Here is a 14,211-nt window from a genome sequence, read left to right on the forward strand (position 1 = left end):
CTTTTGGGCTTGAAGCGTGTTTATCTTTTTTTTTTTTTGTCATTTGACTATTATTGTATGTTGACTATGTGTTTGTTCAGTGGGAGTCCCTGGGAGAGGAGTGATAAAAGAATAATCCAATCGATGGCAGCTTAAGGTGTTATCCTCCACGCTCCCAGTGGTCCATCCCCGAAATAGTGTTACCCATTGATCAGGGGACCTCTTGAGACACAGCAATATTACCATCTTGTGCTTTCTGAGGGAGGGTGGGTGGGCAGGGTTTTTAAGACAAACAGGTGGTTTTGCTTTTGACTCTGTGGTGCATATTTTTTTTTTTTTGGTGACCAACTCTTTATTTTGTTTGTATGAATTTTACCTCCTATCTGCACTCTCTCCATACACTGCAGGAGGGCAAAAAATTAACTAGAGATGGAAAAAAAACCCAACTTTTTTTGGAAAAGCTGTTTTTTTTTTTTCATCATCGAGAGTTTACATTCATGTCAAACGATTTGTACATGACTGTTTGTAGCAAAAATGTCCTTTTTCAGTTTGTTGGTCAAATGAACAACTGAGTAAACCATATTAATGGCATAAGATTATTCTCTTGCACAGAACCTCCCAGCAAGAAACGCGACGCGGTGAATGGGAAGAGCTGAGGGCCAGATATGAGATTATAATTTTTCAGTGGCATCATTGACAAATGTACATAGCACACACTCAGCACGAGTGGTTTATGGGCAATTGACTGGATGTGGCAACATTTTGTTTGAATGCTGGACGGATGGTGTTTATGGAAATTCTTTTAATGATGTGCCTTGGAAAAAGTTATTTTCTTAAATAAAAAAAGCAGAGATTGTACCAATTAATGAAGACTGTTAAATCAGTCACAGTTGCTCTTATTTTTAACCCCTTGGAGAGGCAACAGGAGATGTCACCACTTCCTTTCTCATCGCAAAAAAAAAAAAAAAGGTAGACATTTGTAAAGAAGGGGCTCTTCGTTGAACTCCTATTAAGATCAAAGTGTAATTTAAGAGTCATCAGAGAGACAGGGGTTCAGTTTAGAAAAAAAAAAAAAACTGTTGACTTCAGAGCAAGTGCAGACAAGGTTTGATATTTGCTTTCATGTTGCTGTTGCACAGAGATTTACTTCGCCGTGTTGGGTTGAGCACAAAAGTCAGCAGGCAGAGACACACAAAGGGGGTGGGTGGGTGGGTCGTGGGATGAATTCAGGGTGAAGCACAGAGCTCCAGGGTCGCAGTGCGCCGACGATGGGTGTCACACCAACATTAGGGCTCATCTTTTTGTTCCCGCTCTAGGAGAGGGAGAGGTGGCTGGGATTTAGTTGTGAGGAGGATGATTAGGGGTGGGGGGGTGGCGGTGGGGGGGTTAGTTTGGGCTGACATACTGTGCAAATTAGGGAGAGTTCTGTGCCAGAGACCTGTGAATATGTTCCTTTTTAGCGGATGTGTAATATGCATTCAGAAGATGTTATATAAGTTCCTTTTTTTTTTTTTTGTTTTGTTTTGTGTGTGTGAGCGCATGTACACGAGTACCTGGTGCTGGCTACATTTAGCAAACACTTGAAGGTATTGTGTATTCTCTCATTGTAATATAATTAAAATGTTTTATACATAAAGCTGCCACGGCCTCGTTATTGCAGGTAAAATTATTTTTGATGCACTGTTTGGAGCAGCATGCTGCTCAGTGAGGGGGAACGTTCAACTGCCAAAAACGCAGCAGCAGGAATACGCAGATAAATATGTTCAAATGTTATGGGGCTTCCTGTTTGGTTTGTGCAGCTGCGAAACTGTGATCTGTCGTCTGGAATATTAACTCGTATTTAAAGGTCAGAGTTCATTTTTTGGCACAGTTACAGCAGAGAAAAGTTCACCGAAGAAATCAAGAGAGGCAAATTTAAAACAGTACCTTTATCAAATTTTATTAAAGCTTAATTTGACAAATTTAAAAACAACAACAACAAAAAAACAAAACACTGGTCTTAAAAAAGCATCATTTAGTTGTAAATGTTTTTTTTCCAAAACATCCTTAATTGAAAGTCCAATGTTCCAAAATTCAAATTTTACATATTTTTGGACACCTTACTTCCAGGTTTAAATAACTCTACATTTGCACAATATTACAAACACAAAATGCTACATAATCCTTCAAAATACATCACATGAAGTATTTCTGAGCTAAAATTCAAGTCTCACAGCAGAAAAATCAATTCCATCTAAAAGGGAATGCAATCATTGAAATGTATACAATTATCACTAGTCCAGCCTTATATCAACAGGCAGAATGACGTCATCTGTTCTCACTAATGTACCTCAGTAACATAGTCATACAGTTAAAGGCTAATCACATTACACAGCGAACCTGAGCATGAAGATAGGAAAACTGCTCATTCTGTCTTTTTTTTTTTTTTTTTTTTAATAAGTCACTTAGGTATCTTGTGATTATCAGCGCTCTGGTACAAGCAGTGCTGGCAGTGACTAACCAGCAGCGTTTGCACTAAACTTTCTTCTACTTCTTTCTACTTAAAATTGTGTGTGCAGTATTACAAAATTCATTCTGTGCTGACTATAGTAACACATACTGTGTGCATGTGTTTGAAAGTTGCAACTCCAGAAAATTTCAAATAAGCAAGAAATCATGAGCAAAGGAACCATTAAACAAAATGGTCAACTGTTTAAATACATGCACATTAAACCAATAAAATTATACTCTTAGTCCTTTCTTGCTTCAGCAAAATTAAAACTGTGCAGTCACAGCATTATGATTTGGTCTAATGTGAACTTTAGGCTCGACCGATACCTAAAGCAAATAAATGTTACTTCAACCACTGATGAGTGTCAAACTGTATGAACAATTTTAACATTGTGCAGGAAATGCATGATGAAAAGAAAAGTATACATACTGATAATTAATATACAATTTATCTATATATTATAGTCTTCTAAGGTAGAGTACAGCAACATCTTAAATAAGAGGCCTGAACACAATGACCTAACTTTACACTGATGTAGTTACAGCATTAAAAAGGTGCTGCTAGTCTGAAAGTTCACACGAAGGCAATAGGTTTTATACAAGAGCTGACAAGACCTGAGATTTAATGAAAGCTGAGAGACAAACAGAGAAGACGGACAGCTGAGAGCGGAGAGAGAAATAAAAGTCGTTCTAAGAGCTTTTATTTCTGTCAGAGGTCGGTTCATATAATAGAAAAACAGTGCAGAGAAAAAAAAACAGCCGTCACTGAGATCCCAGCAGAACTTGATCAAGATGATCTGAAGGCATTGTGTGTTGAGGTCATGTCACCTGTGCCGTACATCGCATGCAGTCCTGTCAGATGTACTGCTGGGGTTTCTGTGGGGCAGCAGCGGCAGCTGAAGCCAGGTTCTTGGCCGCTTCTTTGGCCTTCCCTGATGTGTCCTTCACTGTGTCCCTGAGCAGCCACTGGGGCGTCTCTCCTGTGAGACCAGATAGCGCCCAGACAGAGACAGACAGCAAATGAGGACAACAATGTTTTCCTAAACCCTTTTCAGACACCGAATTTGTAACATTGCTGGCTTCATCGAGCTGGTGAAGTGACACCTTCTTGTCGCTCAGACATAAGTGACTTTCGCATAAATGCTCCTTATGACTTTGCTGGGACATGGCAGGACATTTGCAGAAAGAGCCAGTGCTTGTGCGAGATTTGGCAACTGGTGTGTGAGAGGAAGTGTATCACTGCTGGAAAGCAGTGGTGAGCTGAAAAGTATAATGATGTGAACAAAGAACTTTTCTGTTCTCCCACATGCAACACCAGTGAGGGATTTTAAAAACATATTTTTCTGTTGAAGCCTCAATTAATGATCCTCATGACCACAAGCGGCCTTCACTTCTCTCTTGAATGTCTTCAAAGATTTTCCCACATCTCCCCGAGAATTCAGCTCCCCGTTTTATAGCATCTGACAATGCAAACTTAAGTGACATGATGATAAGCTAGAACTACTTTTTGCATTTTTCTGGATATTCAGTAATGCATCGCTGCAGCTGCGATAAAAGACAGTTTAAAATATAAAGAGGGAGGAAGCTGATCTGATTAATACTGTGGTTATACGAGGGGTTTTCTAACCTCTTTTGCTCCAGTCGCACTGTAAAGCGGAAATTATTTTGTCTCTGTCTGATCTGACATGAGAAGAATCTCCTATCTTAATCTTAATCCGTCAACCCGAGCTTCTGCGTATTTAACCCTGCGAGGCTTTGCTGCAGCCTTTCGGTTCATCTGACAGCATACGATTCAGACTTATAGTATGCCGTATTGAAAGTTTATGGCAATGTTATAAGGTCTGATTAGTAAGACTGAAATCGTGATTTTGATGTAGCAGGGACTTGGCCACAAGGTGAGAATATTCAAATCATTACAGACATTATGTTCTTGAAAAAGGCTTTGAACCGAGCACACCCACATTTGTTTGCTGTGAAGAACTGCCTCACACTGCATTTGGTGGCATGGGCTGCAGAGTCTATTTGTGTCTGACCTCGCTGTGAACCCCCACGAATAAAGCCCCTCACGTGAGAACAACAACCCAAGTCACAATACAACAGAGCAGTTTCCCTGAACCGTGAGAGGGAGAGACGGAAAAAGAGCCGCGACGGGCTGCTTCCTTCACTTTTACATGCTTTTATACAAAGATACTGCAGAAGTGTTTTTCTTGGGAGGGTGGCTGCAGGCTGGCAGAGGGAGAAATCTAATAACCTCATAATAACCTGGAGGGAGTGGATCTTGGGAATTCATAGGGGCCACAAACAAAGCAAACTGTTGTTTTAACTGCTTACACTGTTGATTTCTACATCATATAATGTTTCATACTTTTGTTAACACGTTTAGCGGGAGGTGACGATCAGCCCCGACTGAGATTACACTGGCTGAGAGTTGAAATACAAGCAGCAGATTTCAATTGTAACTGACAAACAAGTTTTAACATGCTTCCTTTTTCTCACTCTAGTTGTTTTCTTGTGTACGTTTGCTTCACTCACTGTGTCACCCGCTCTAGTGCAGCGGCTTCACCGACACTCGTGAGAGGCGACTAGCTGTGGATTCACTGCTCATCTGAAAGCACCTTAAAAACTGGTAGAATCAACCTGCAGGTACTTTCCTGATATGAGAACACTCCCATGGTCTATGTTCTGATACAGTGTAGGTGTTTATTTCCCTCTAAAGTAAAATGTCTAACATCGTAGTCGTACACACGACATCTGACGTGTCCCTTTGTCTGTCTGGACTGTGGACTGTGGTATATCAGGTGATTTCTTATTCACCACTGTTCTCACTGACAAATTACTACAATTAGTACATCCAGCTCCATGAAGATTAATACTAGTTAATTTTGATTCATGGAACCAACAACCCATTGTTTGGATTTTTCTCTGCAGGTCAATGCAACAGTCTACAGATATAAAGGGAGAGAGGCTTTTCCCAGACAGTACATATATTAAGTCAGTATATTAGGGTGAGCATAAAGGGTAGGATTTGCTTGGTTATAGGTTTACAGGTATAAAGCTTAATGAAGGTCAGAGAAAATAATAAATACAGTCACTAAAATTCAAGTTACTGAGAGTTAAGACTAAATTAAAGATGATCAAAGTATAAGCCCTGACATTTGTTTATTTATGACAGTTTACAGCTTCTCTTCTCGGTTGTCCAGTTTGTCCAGATTCCTGCCTGTGCTATTCTCTTCCTGAGCTTCATTTTCTGACAATGTTTGACTTCTCTCTCAACGAGCTGCTAAAATCACGAGCTGAAACGTAAACACACCTTTCTTCTTCACCATGTTAACTTCCTGATAACATCAAGTTTTGATTATGAGGAAAATCCGACTTGTGAGTTGAATGCTGACACTGATGGTGACATTGAACTTGAGAAGCCAGACAGTCATAGTCAATGAAATGTTTTCTCAGTAAATCTTAAATCCTCATACTGAGGTTCACAGTTCTCATGTGTGAAAGAGGTTAAATATTCCTAAATGTGTCACAGAATTAGAAAATGCTGATATTTAAAAACACTGACTGACAGGAGCTGGTTCTACTAAGTTACATGGGAATTAACCTGTGCAAACCTGTTTTCAGACAGGTGTGTAAAAGAATAAGGGATGAGTCACAGTAGCATCTGCTTGAAATCAAACAAGCAAAGAAATCAACTGTCCTGGATATTGGACATTGACATTGATATTGATATTGATTTGAATACTAATGTAACAACTGTTACTTATTGACAATGTTGTGATAATCAGGGTGATAATTATTCTGTTAAATGCTGGATCGAGCACAAACTCTCTTAATCAGCTGAGAGCCAATACTGTCCAAATGCTTTTGAAGCACATAACTGTCACCAGAAGAGACTGAAGTTTGGTAAATTACACTCCAATTAAATTAATTCTGGCTTCACAGTATATAATTAGGTATCAGGCTTCTTGGAAAACATCAGTAAACATATTTGTGGGCTTTACTCGGGGCCTTTCTAGCAGTTGATGATAGCAGCAATGCTTATTAACTGACACTTCACTCACAGCAAGAGATCAGAGGAAGGCATCTGAGGTAAATGTTGAAAATGCTGCATCTGTGATGGTGTTGGGATTGGCAGTCGCACCATCATGAAACTTTAATGCAGCATCCGTGTTTGCTGACAGTAGAGGTACAAAGTCCCAGGTGCACCACATGCAGTCACAGCATCACTTAAACCCATCGCACACCTGACACCGCTCTCGTCAACGTTTCCTGTCACTGCTCCCTCAACATGCCCAATCAGAGAATACATGTTTTGATTGGATGCTCCAAAACATATCAAGCAGCCACACAGGCAGATAAATAACTGCTGATGTCCTTCAAAGCGTTGAAAGCAAAAAAACACTTGACATCCTCTCTGTTCTCCATCAGTCACTGACTATACTGCCATACAATGGCAATACGCAAGTGATGCAACTGAAAGGTTTCTGCATTGTGGTTTTATATTCTGATATTACAGTACTAGAGTTTACATTTGGGGGAAAGGGAAAACACCACTACCCAATGTTCCTCTTATAAAAAAGGTCATGAGTAGGGTTCAGGTTTATATCTCAAACAAAAACGTCATTAGGGACAGCTAAACTACGCAGGATCTACTTCTATACCAAATGCTAGACTAACTTTTGAGTCGCTTTTCTCAGTTTTACTACTCACAGCTTTCTGCTCTCTGGTATTTTACAAGACAAATACGTTGCGTATCTGCACACACACACACACAACACACAAGGGGAGACAGTCACTACCTCAGCTACAGAAACTACTGTGTGAGGCTTGTATATGGCATCATGTGACAACTCAGGCCTGGGATGACAGATGGATGCCTCACTGCCAACATACTTACCACAACGCTCACCCTGATGCCAATCCCTGCAGTGCCATCAACAAAGGGGCAGTGGACAGAATCACAACAATGGCAGAATGTGCTTTCAGACAAGAGTATGCTGCATTAGCACAACACACAGTTTGGAGCACAACACAAAACTCAGTGGTCAGGATACACTGCCAAACAAGGCACTCCCTACTCATGTAATGGCTACCCCCCTCTGAAAATTCACCTCTCTTAGATGATTAAAACTGACTTTCTAAACTTTATTTTGTGCTGCATTGGTTTGTCTTTTTTTTAAGTCACCCAAAAATGTGGATTTTCAGGGGGTCTGATGCAGGATAAAGGCTTTGTGTATCGAAAATGATTGTTAGTTTGCAGCCTTAGTTGTGATGAAGAAAACACATCTAGGCTATTTGTTAGTGAACGTCCATATTGTATAGACTACACCTTTACTTAGCCTGAGGTATATTACTTTTTCTAATCAGGTATCAATGTCTTTTATGTGTAAAGGTTTTTTTGTCACATGACCTGCTCAGAAGCATTTTATTTTATGACACTGACAGCTGTAATACTTATGGTCTAAATACAGAAATTTAAGCTGTTTGTCACCATCGTTGCCATGGTTTCATATCCCTCTGTAGTCACATGGTATTTCTAAGCAGCACCAACCGGGAACTTTAGGCTGCTTCTGGTGCTTAAACTAACCTGTTTTGTGCAGGAATGATATAAGGAGTAACATAAAGTAGATCCCTGCTACAAACTACCCTGTGACACTCAAATGGAATTCACATGTATAAAAAAGTAAAAATGTTTTTCTGTGTCAGGATCTTGGTGAAGTAAACATTAACCTCTGAATGTCAAGGAGGAGCAAATTCTTTACTTTCACTTAACTCATGACAATACATACTGAGGATGTTTCCAGGATGTTTAGAGAGTAAAGAAAATATTTAATTCTCCTTTCCAGAAATGGCAACAGTTAAAAATAGACTTGTTTTGTTTCTCTCTTCTCTTTTCCTCGCAGTTTCCCCCTGTTTCTGTTGGTGAAGCGTACATACCCTGTAAGTTGGACATTGCGTATTCCAGCCCTTTCATAGCCTTCACCTGGTTGCTCTTGAACCGTGCCAATCCAAACTCCTAGGAAAAGACAGAACAGGAAATGGCTTTACATGGGGGAGATGTCTGAATAACAACACTTAGCTAATAGTCTTCTCTCCCCCTCTCTCTAGGGATTTCAAAACAAGCCTGGCATCTACCACATCTAATAATAACAATTTTAGGCTGACATATTTTTAGCGCTTCTCCCCTCAAATATCCCATTTTTCTTTTGTTTTTGCATTTGCACACACGCTCCTTCTCCTCTGCTGCCCACACTACAACCCACAAATCAAACTAAAGCCTTGGAAGCAGAACTCTAGATTTCACTGTCTATGATAAAAAACAAATAATTCCACTTAAAATGAAGCATAAATATATATATATATATATATATATATATATTTATATTTCTACACTCTTGCACAGATGAGCACATAGGTGAGTGATTAAAAACAACCATGAGTGTGCTTTGCTACTATCCTACTACAATTATAACCCGACGCTGATTAATTCACGTCGGACTTATGCAAAGAAGAAAATTGCTCTTACTGAAGGAATGAAAAAGAGAAGAACATGATGAAAATTCACACTCTTCAAATATGTTCAATAATTTATCAAGTTGATTTAAGCACATTTTCTTAAAGCAGAGAGGTTAAATGTACCTGAATAGGTCTGGAGAAGCCATAGATGCTTGAGGATATCCACGCCTCCCGTTTCAGCTGGGTGGTGGCTGGCTGCCCCGCTGAGTCTTGGAAAACACAACGTTCTTCAACTGACTAATACGGGAGAGAGAAAAGTGAGAGCAGGTGAAGGACAAGGCTGCGGAACTATTTGAATTCATCAAGTAGCTCAGGATTTCCGCATTGTTTTCTGCATTGATTAGTCAAATGTGATCTGATCTTCATCTGAGTCAGAAATGTAGACAAACGCAGAGTCTCTGAGATAATATCACACAGCAGCCACAGAACTAAATCGTCTTTATTCATAGACAGTCTCTCACTGTAGACTGATCAATGCCCTCTTTGAGATGATTTTGTAACTCTTTCCACCTTTTGTTTTTGCGTCATTCTAGCTCTAACCCACACCTCCAATCTGGTTTCATTGACTGGACTCCAGGTTTGATAACTCCTGACTCCAATTAGCTTTTGTAATGCCATTAGAAGAGGGGTTCACGTACTTTTTCCCGTCTACACTGTGAACATAAACTGTAACTTGAACAAAAATCTGAACTTGTCTTAGCTCCATTTATACATAAATGGTGGTAATTGCAAAGGGTTTGGTTACTTTTTCTTGCCACTGTATATCAAACAGACCACAAACAAATACATTAATATATATTAGGGAATTTCACAATTTGATTTGGATTAATGTAGTTATGCCTGGATCCAAATAAATTATCAATTCATAATCTATTTGAAAATAAACTTGATTTATCTATTGTTTTAAAAATCAGCAACTACGTTTATCTTTTTTTTTTGCATTAAGAAATGTTGTCAACTGTCTCAAAGCTTCAGGAGGCTGCCAGTTTAATACCACCAATGTGTCATACTGCAGTGGATTAAAAACATGAGTAGCATCAATCCTGCATTAGTGTGCAGTGTACAGCATTAAGAGTTTGAAAAAAGCACACCTTAGAGCTGCATAATGTACAAGTCATGTCAAGGTCTGTCTTCCCTGGCAGATTATTACATCTGAACTGCGTTCAAACACTAGACTCCTTTGAAGATCAGGCTGGCTGAATTACCATTTCCTCCACTCTACTGGGGTTAGCAGCTATACCTGACTGCACTGTGCAGCCATGGCACAGAGTTCAGTGTAATCAGTCAGCGTAGTGAACCGTATAGACTGAGGAGCAGAGCAGAAAATAGAAAATAAGAATCTCTATTCTTGTGTGAACCCCCCACCCCCTTTCTAAAATGTAGGCCTGCTACACAAGGTCAGTAAGACAGAGATGAAAACTTGACTACTATATCCATACTGACTGGGAAATAAACACACTGACAGGAGAGAGAAACAATCAGGTGCCTCACCATAAGAGTTGTGTGGTTGAGGTTCCAGGTGTAGGTGGTCAGACTTCTGTTGACAGGGTCCACGATGGAGTCCTCAATGATGTACACAGAGCGAGACATGCCAGTGGGGAAGAACCGCTCTGCCCAGCGAGGCAGCCGATTGGTCTTCGTCAGGAGGCGCCTGGAGAGGAGCTGTTGGTCTGCAGTCACCTCTCGGTACACAACGTCCTCTGTGAGAACATGGGTGCTGGTTGATACAAAAAAAACAAAAAAAAAAAAAACACACAGCTATGTCAGCCAGATAGTTACAATTAACTTTAAAGGTTCCTGATATGTCTGTAATTCATTTTAGTTATTTTTAAAACAGTGGTCCACTGTTTACAGCCAAAAACTGTTTACAGCCAAACACAAACAAGAAAAGCATTGTCATGTTTGTGAGACATTACGGAACAAAGATTTCTCAAGTCTCTGACGCTGTTAGGTCAAGTCATAACGCAAACAGAACCATGCAACTAAGAATATGCTAACCCTAGTTTTAGTTCCCTGATGTGTTTTCTCAGTTCTCCATCTTAATCATGACTGAGGGCTTTTATTAGTTGTAGGTTCCAAAATACGCAGCAATATATATTCAGTACCTTTGTAAGGTTCTTCCACTTGTACAGTAAGATTTTCACTAACTCCTAGATTCCTGCAGGTCTACAAACACTGCAATAACATTACTTCCTTCCAAAGGTCCTCTATTGAATTGAGATTTTAGAAATGTAGAAGGGTTTCAATAACATTCAAATTATAATGATGCAATCTTTCATCAGAATAGCATTTTTAAAATTTGATATTGTGACAACCTGAATCCCTACATAGTAATCTGAACATGTGAACGCTTTGCAATAATTTCCCGTCATATTTATGAAGTTGGTTGTAAATGACTGTGCTAATGATATCACATTGGTCACTTGGTAGTTTTCTTGTTACTTCTACCTAAATAAAAGTTATAAAGTGTATTATAGATTCTTGTTTTAATTTCAGGCACACATCCAAAAAAAAAAGTAAGAATATCTTGAGGAGTGTGAGGACTTCTGACACCCACCACATGCTTTGCGATGAGCATCTATGTTACAGTACTGACCATAAAAATATTATAATACCTGAATGGGTTAGGGTATCTCTGCCAGAAAGCAGAGACAACATGGTCCCACGTGCTCCTGATGTCTACGTTATTACAGAAATACTTGACCATTCTTCTCTCGCTGATGTGCAGGATGGCCTGAATCCCGAACCCTAAGGTCCCTTGCTGTGATGACACAAAACAATGAAGACTTGGGCGCTGACTCCATCCAAAGTCTGACAAAGTCCTGCAAAAGTGAAGAGAAGCATCAGCAAGACACACAATAACAAGTTCTTACAAATTATATTTACTATACACTGCAGTTGAATTTTCAGATTGTGCAATAACATGTACAAGTACATATGTAAAAGATACTGTATATCTTTGTTGTCATACACATTTTTAGACTAAATATTTAACAATATCAGAGATGTTACCATAGAAGTTGATTCTACTCTAGTTCTGTGACTGTACAAACTTAAGATTTTAACCATGTATTTTTACTGCTGAATGTAATTGCTCCTAACGCGTTTCATTAGTTTGTCTAATGAAAGAAACGGGGTCCTGCGTTAACGTATCCTTTCGCCTAATTACAGTAATGTGTGAACATCCTTAGCGCATTAATCACAACAAACAAATTAGACACATTCACGGAAGTCGTAATTCTTCCACCAGCTGAACAGTAACTGACACAAATGTTATCCGATTATAGTTTGTACTTGTGCAGTCTGTACACATGTGACCTTGACTTCTGCCTTTACGGTGTGCTATAGCTGAGGTTATGGCATGTTCTTCATTCGCTGGCTAGCGTTACTGCTAACAAGATGTTACTTCTCTGGACAGCTAACTGCTAATTGTTAGCTGTCCAAAAACCAATTCAGCAGTTTGTCATCTAACGGTGACCGTGAGACTGAGTGGCAACAGTTGTACATTTAGTTATTTTACGGCTCATTCATACCTAAACGTAAGAAGACTTCAGTCTAGGTTTATTAAGTTTAGCTAGCTAGTCTTAATGTAAAGTGTACTGAAGTGTGAAGCGCTGTAGGCGAGGAGGAAGCAAGAGAGGTCTTACCTGAAGTCACCGCTAATGAAGTGTCAGGCTGATAAATATCCTGTCTGTCGTGCCCCGAGCCGATAAATTAACTAACGTTGGCGAATCCCGTCTATTATTCTACATGTGCCAGACAGGACAGGCGATAGCTGGCCGGAACATATGGACGGAAGTCGGACTGTTTTACAAAGGCACTACTTCCGGTCAACATTTCAAAGTAAAATGTTTATTGAGAAATGGATACGACTTTTAAAGTAAAATCAAAAAATAAAGAAACTAAAAGTACAAATAAACGTATGGAAAATTTTTGCATCCGACACTGCACTTTCTCGGGTCCTAAGTCCTGCATTTTCCACCACATTCAAATCATTGAGAGTAGGTTAAACAACATTCACACCACTCTTCAATGCAATACAGTTCAACAGCAGCCTTTAAAATAATGCAGTTGAATGTGTTGCTGAATGCAACGATATTAAATATTTGCCTGTGGTGTCAAAAATGCGAGAGGTGCAGCATTTTTAAAAAGGCCCCTCTCCCTGTTTCCTCCATATTCAGTTAACATTGGAGCCAATGGGCCAGTTGGGTTGTATTCCTGTAGTTCAAATTCTTTAAGTCACTGTGCTTTGGTGGCCACATTGTGTGAAAGAAGACAAATTTGCTTATGTTTTGACAAGAATGATGAAGGGAAGAGTGAAGTTTGTGGCCATGAGGATGAATTAATGAATTAAACAGGAAATAAACAGACCAGTTGAACAGCTTCTCCCCACTCCGCCTGTGATGTCACTGAAAATCTGGAAATCATGAAACTTGAAATGTCATTGTGTAAAAACAGGGATTTAAAAGCTGAATTGTTGTATTGGAAATGTGTTGCTGGCATCAAATTCAAATTCAGCATTTCTTTTTCATAAAACAATAAAATTTCAGCATTTCAACATTTGAGATGTAGACTTTGTTCTATTTTCAATTAAATATGGGTTTACATGATTTGCAAATCATCGCATTGTGTTTTTATTTATATTCCACACAGTGTCCCCACATTTTTGGAAACAGGATTGCATACAGGAAACCCACACAGACCAATCTGCTCTTTGACACCAAGCTGATAAAGTGCCAAGTGTCCAGGCCCAAGAAATGGAATACAAAAGGATGAAGGATGCACTTTAAGCATGTGGATACCCTGACTTTGTCAAATCAGCTACAAGATCAAGGAAGAACACAGACACTGCAGGTGATGAAGAAAAGACTAAATGCAATAGTATCATCCATATGTGTGGGAAGTTTGATGGAGTGGATCAGTGTAAGAAAAAATAGTCAAACAATAATTGAATGTGCAACACTCATCCCCTCTACCAGACTTATTTTCAGATTTAAATAATAATAAAGCCATTTTAATGTCACACATAACAGGCTTTTAAAGCCATATACAATACAGGATCTTGCCTTAAAAATATCAAATATGGGTTTGAGAAAAAAAACACAAAATGGGTTAGTTAGCATAGCTAGTTTGACCCTATAGAGGGCCCTGCACCCAGCCATCAAATAAGAGTCATTGTTTCAGTGGGTTGAAGTACACAAAGAAAGAACGAGTTGCATTTCCTTG

General features: G+C 39.3%; 1 protein-coding gene across 1 annotated transcript; it reads right to left on the reverse strand.

Moving 5' to 3' along the window:
- Positions 1 to 2,386: 2,386 nt before the first annotated feature.
- On the reverse strand, positions 2,387 to 12,797 carry LOC139635781 (PRELI domain-containing protein 1, mitochondrial-like). The gene is made up of 6 exons (XM_071503229.1): positions 12,633 to 12,797; positions 11,601 to 11,807; positions 10,477 to 10,702; positions 9,109 to 9,222; positions 8,407 to 8,485; positions 2,387 to 3,449 (listed from the first exon to the last, which is right to left on the reverse strand). Exons 2-6 carry the CDS (start codon positions 11,690 to 11,692, stop codon positions 3,325 to 3,327), a joined length of 636 nt encoding a protein of 211 aa, XP_071359330.1. The 5' UTR covers positions 11,693 to 11,807; positions 12,633 to 12,797; the 3' UTR covers positions 2,387 to 3,324.
- Between the last annotated feature and the right edge of the window lie 1,414 nt (positions 12,798 to 14,211).

This window comes from Trachinotus anak, unplaced genomic scaffold (assembly GCF_046630095.1).
Source record: "Trachinotus anak isolate AG129_WGS33_773 ecotype Australia unplaced genomic scaffold, CSIRO_AGI_Tana_v1 ptg000019l, whole genome shotgun sequence".
Taxonomy (NCBI): domain Eukaryota; kingdom Metazoa; phylum Chordata; class Actinopteri; order Carangiformes; family Carangidae; genus Trachinotus; species Trachinotus anak.

What these genes read in the sequence shown, in the direction of transcription:
- LOC139635781 (XM_071503229.1), bottom strand. Translation starts at nt 11,692, where the DNA reads ATGGTCAAGTATTTCTGTAATAACGTAGACATCAGGAGCACGTGGGAC. An exon ending in TCAACCACACAACTCTTATG is followed by an intron (nt 9,223 to 10,476) that starts GTGAGGCACCTG and finishes CTCCCGTATTAG; the next exon opens with TCAGTTGAAGAACGTTGTGT. An exon ending in CGCAATGTCCAACTTACAGG is followed by an intron (nt 3,450 to 8,406) that starts GTATGTACGCTT and finishes CTGGTCTCACAG; the next exon opens with GAGAGACGCCCCAGTGGCTG.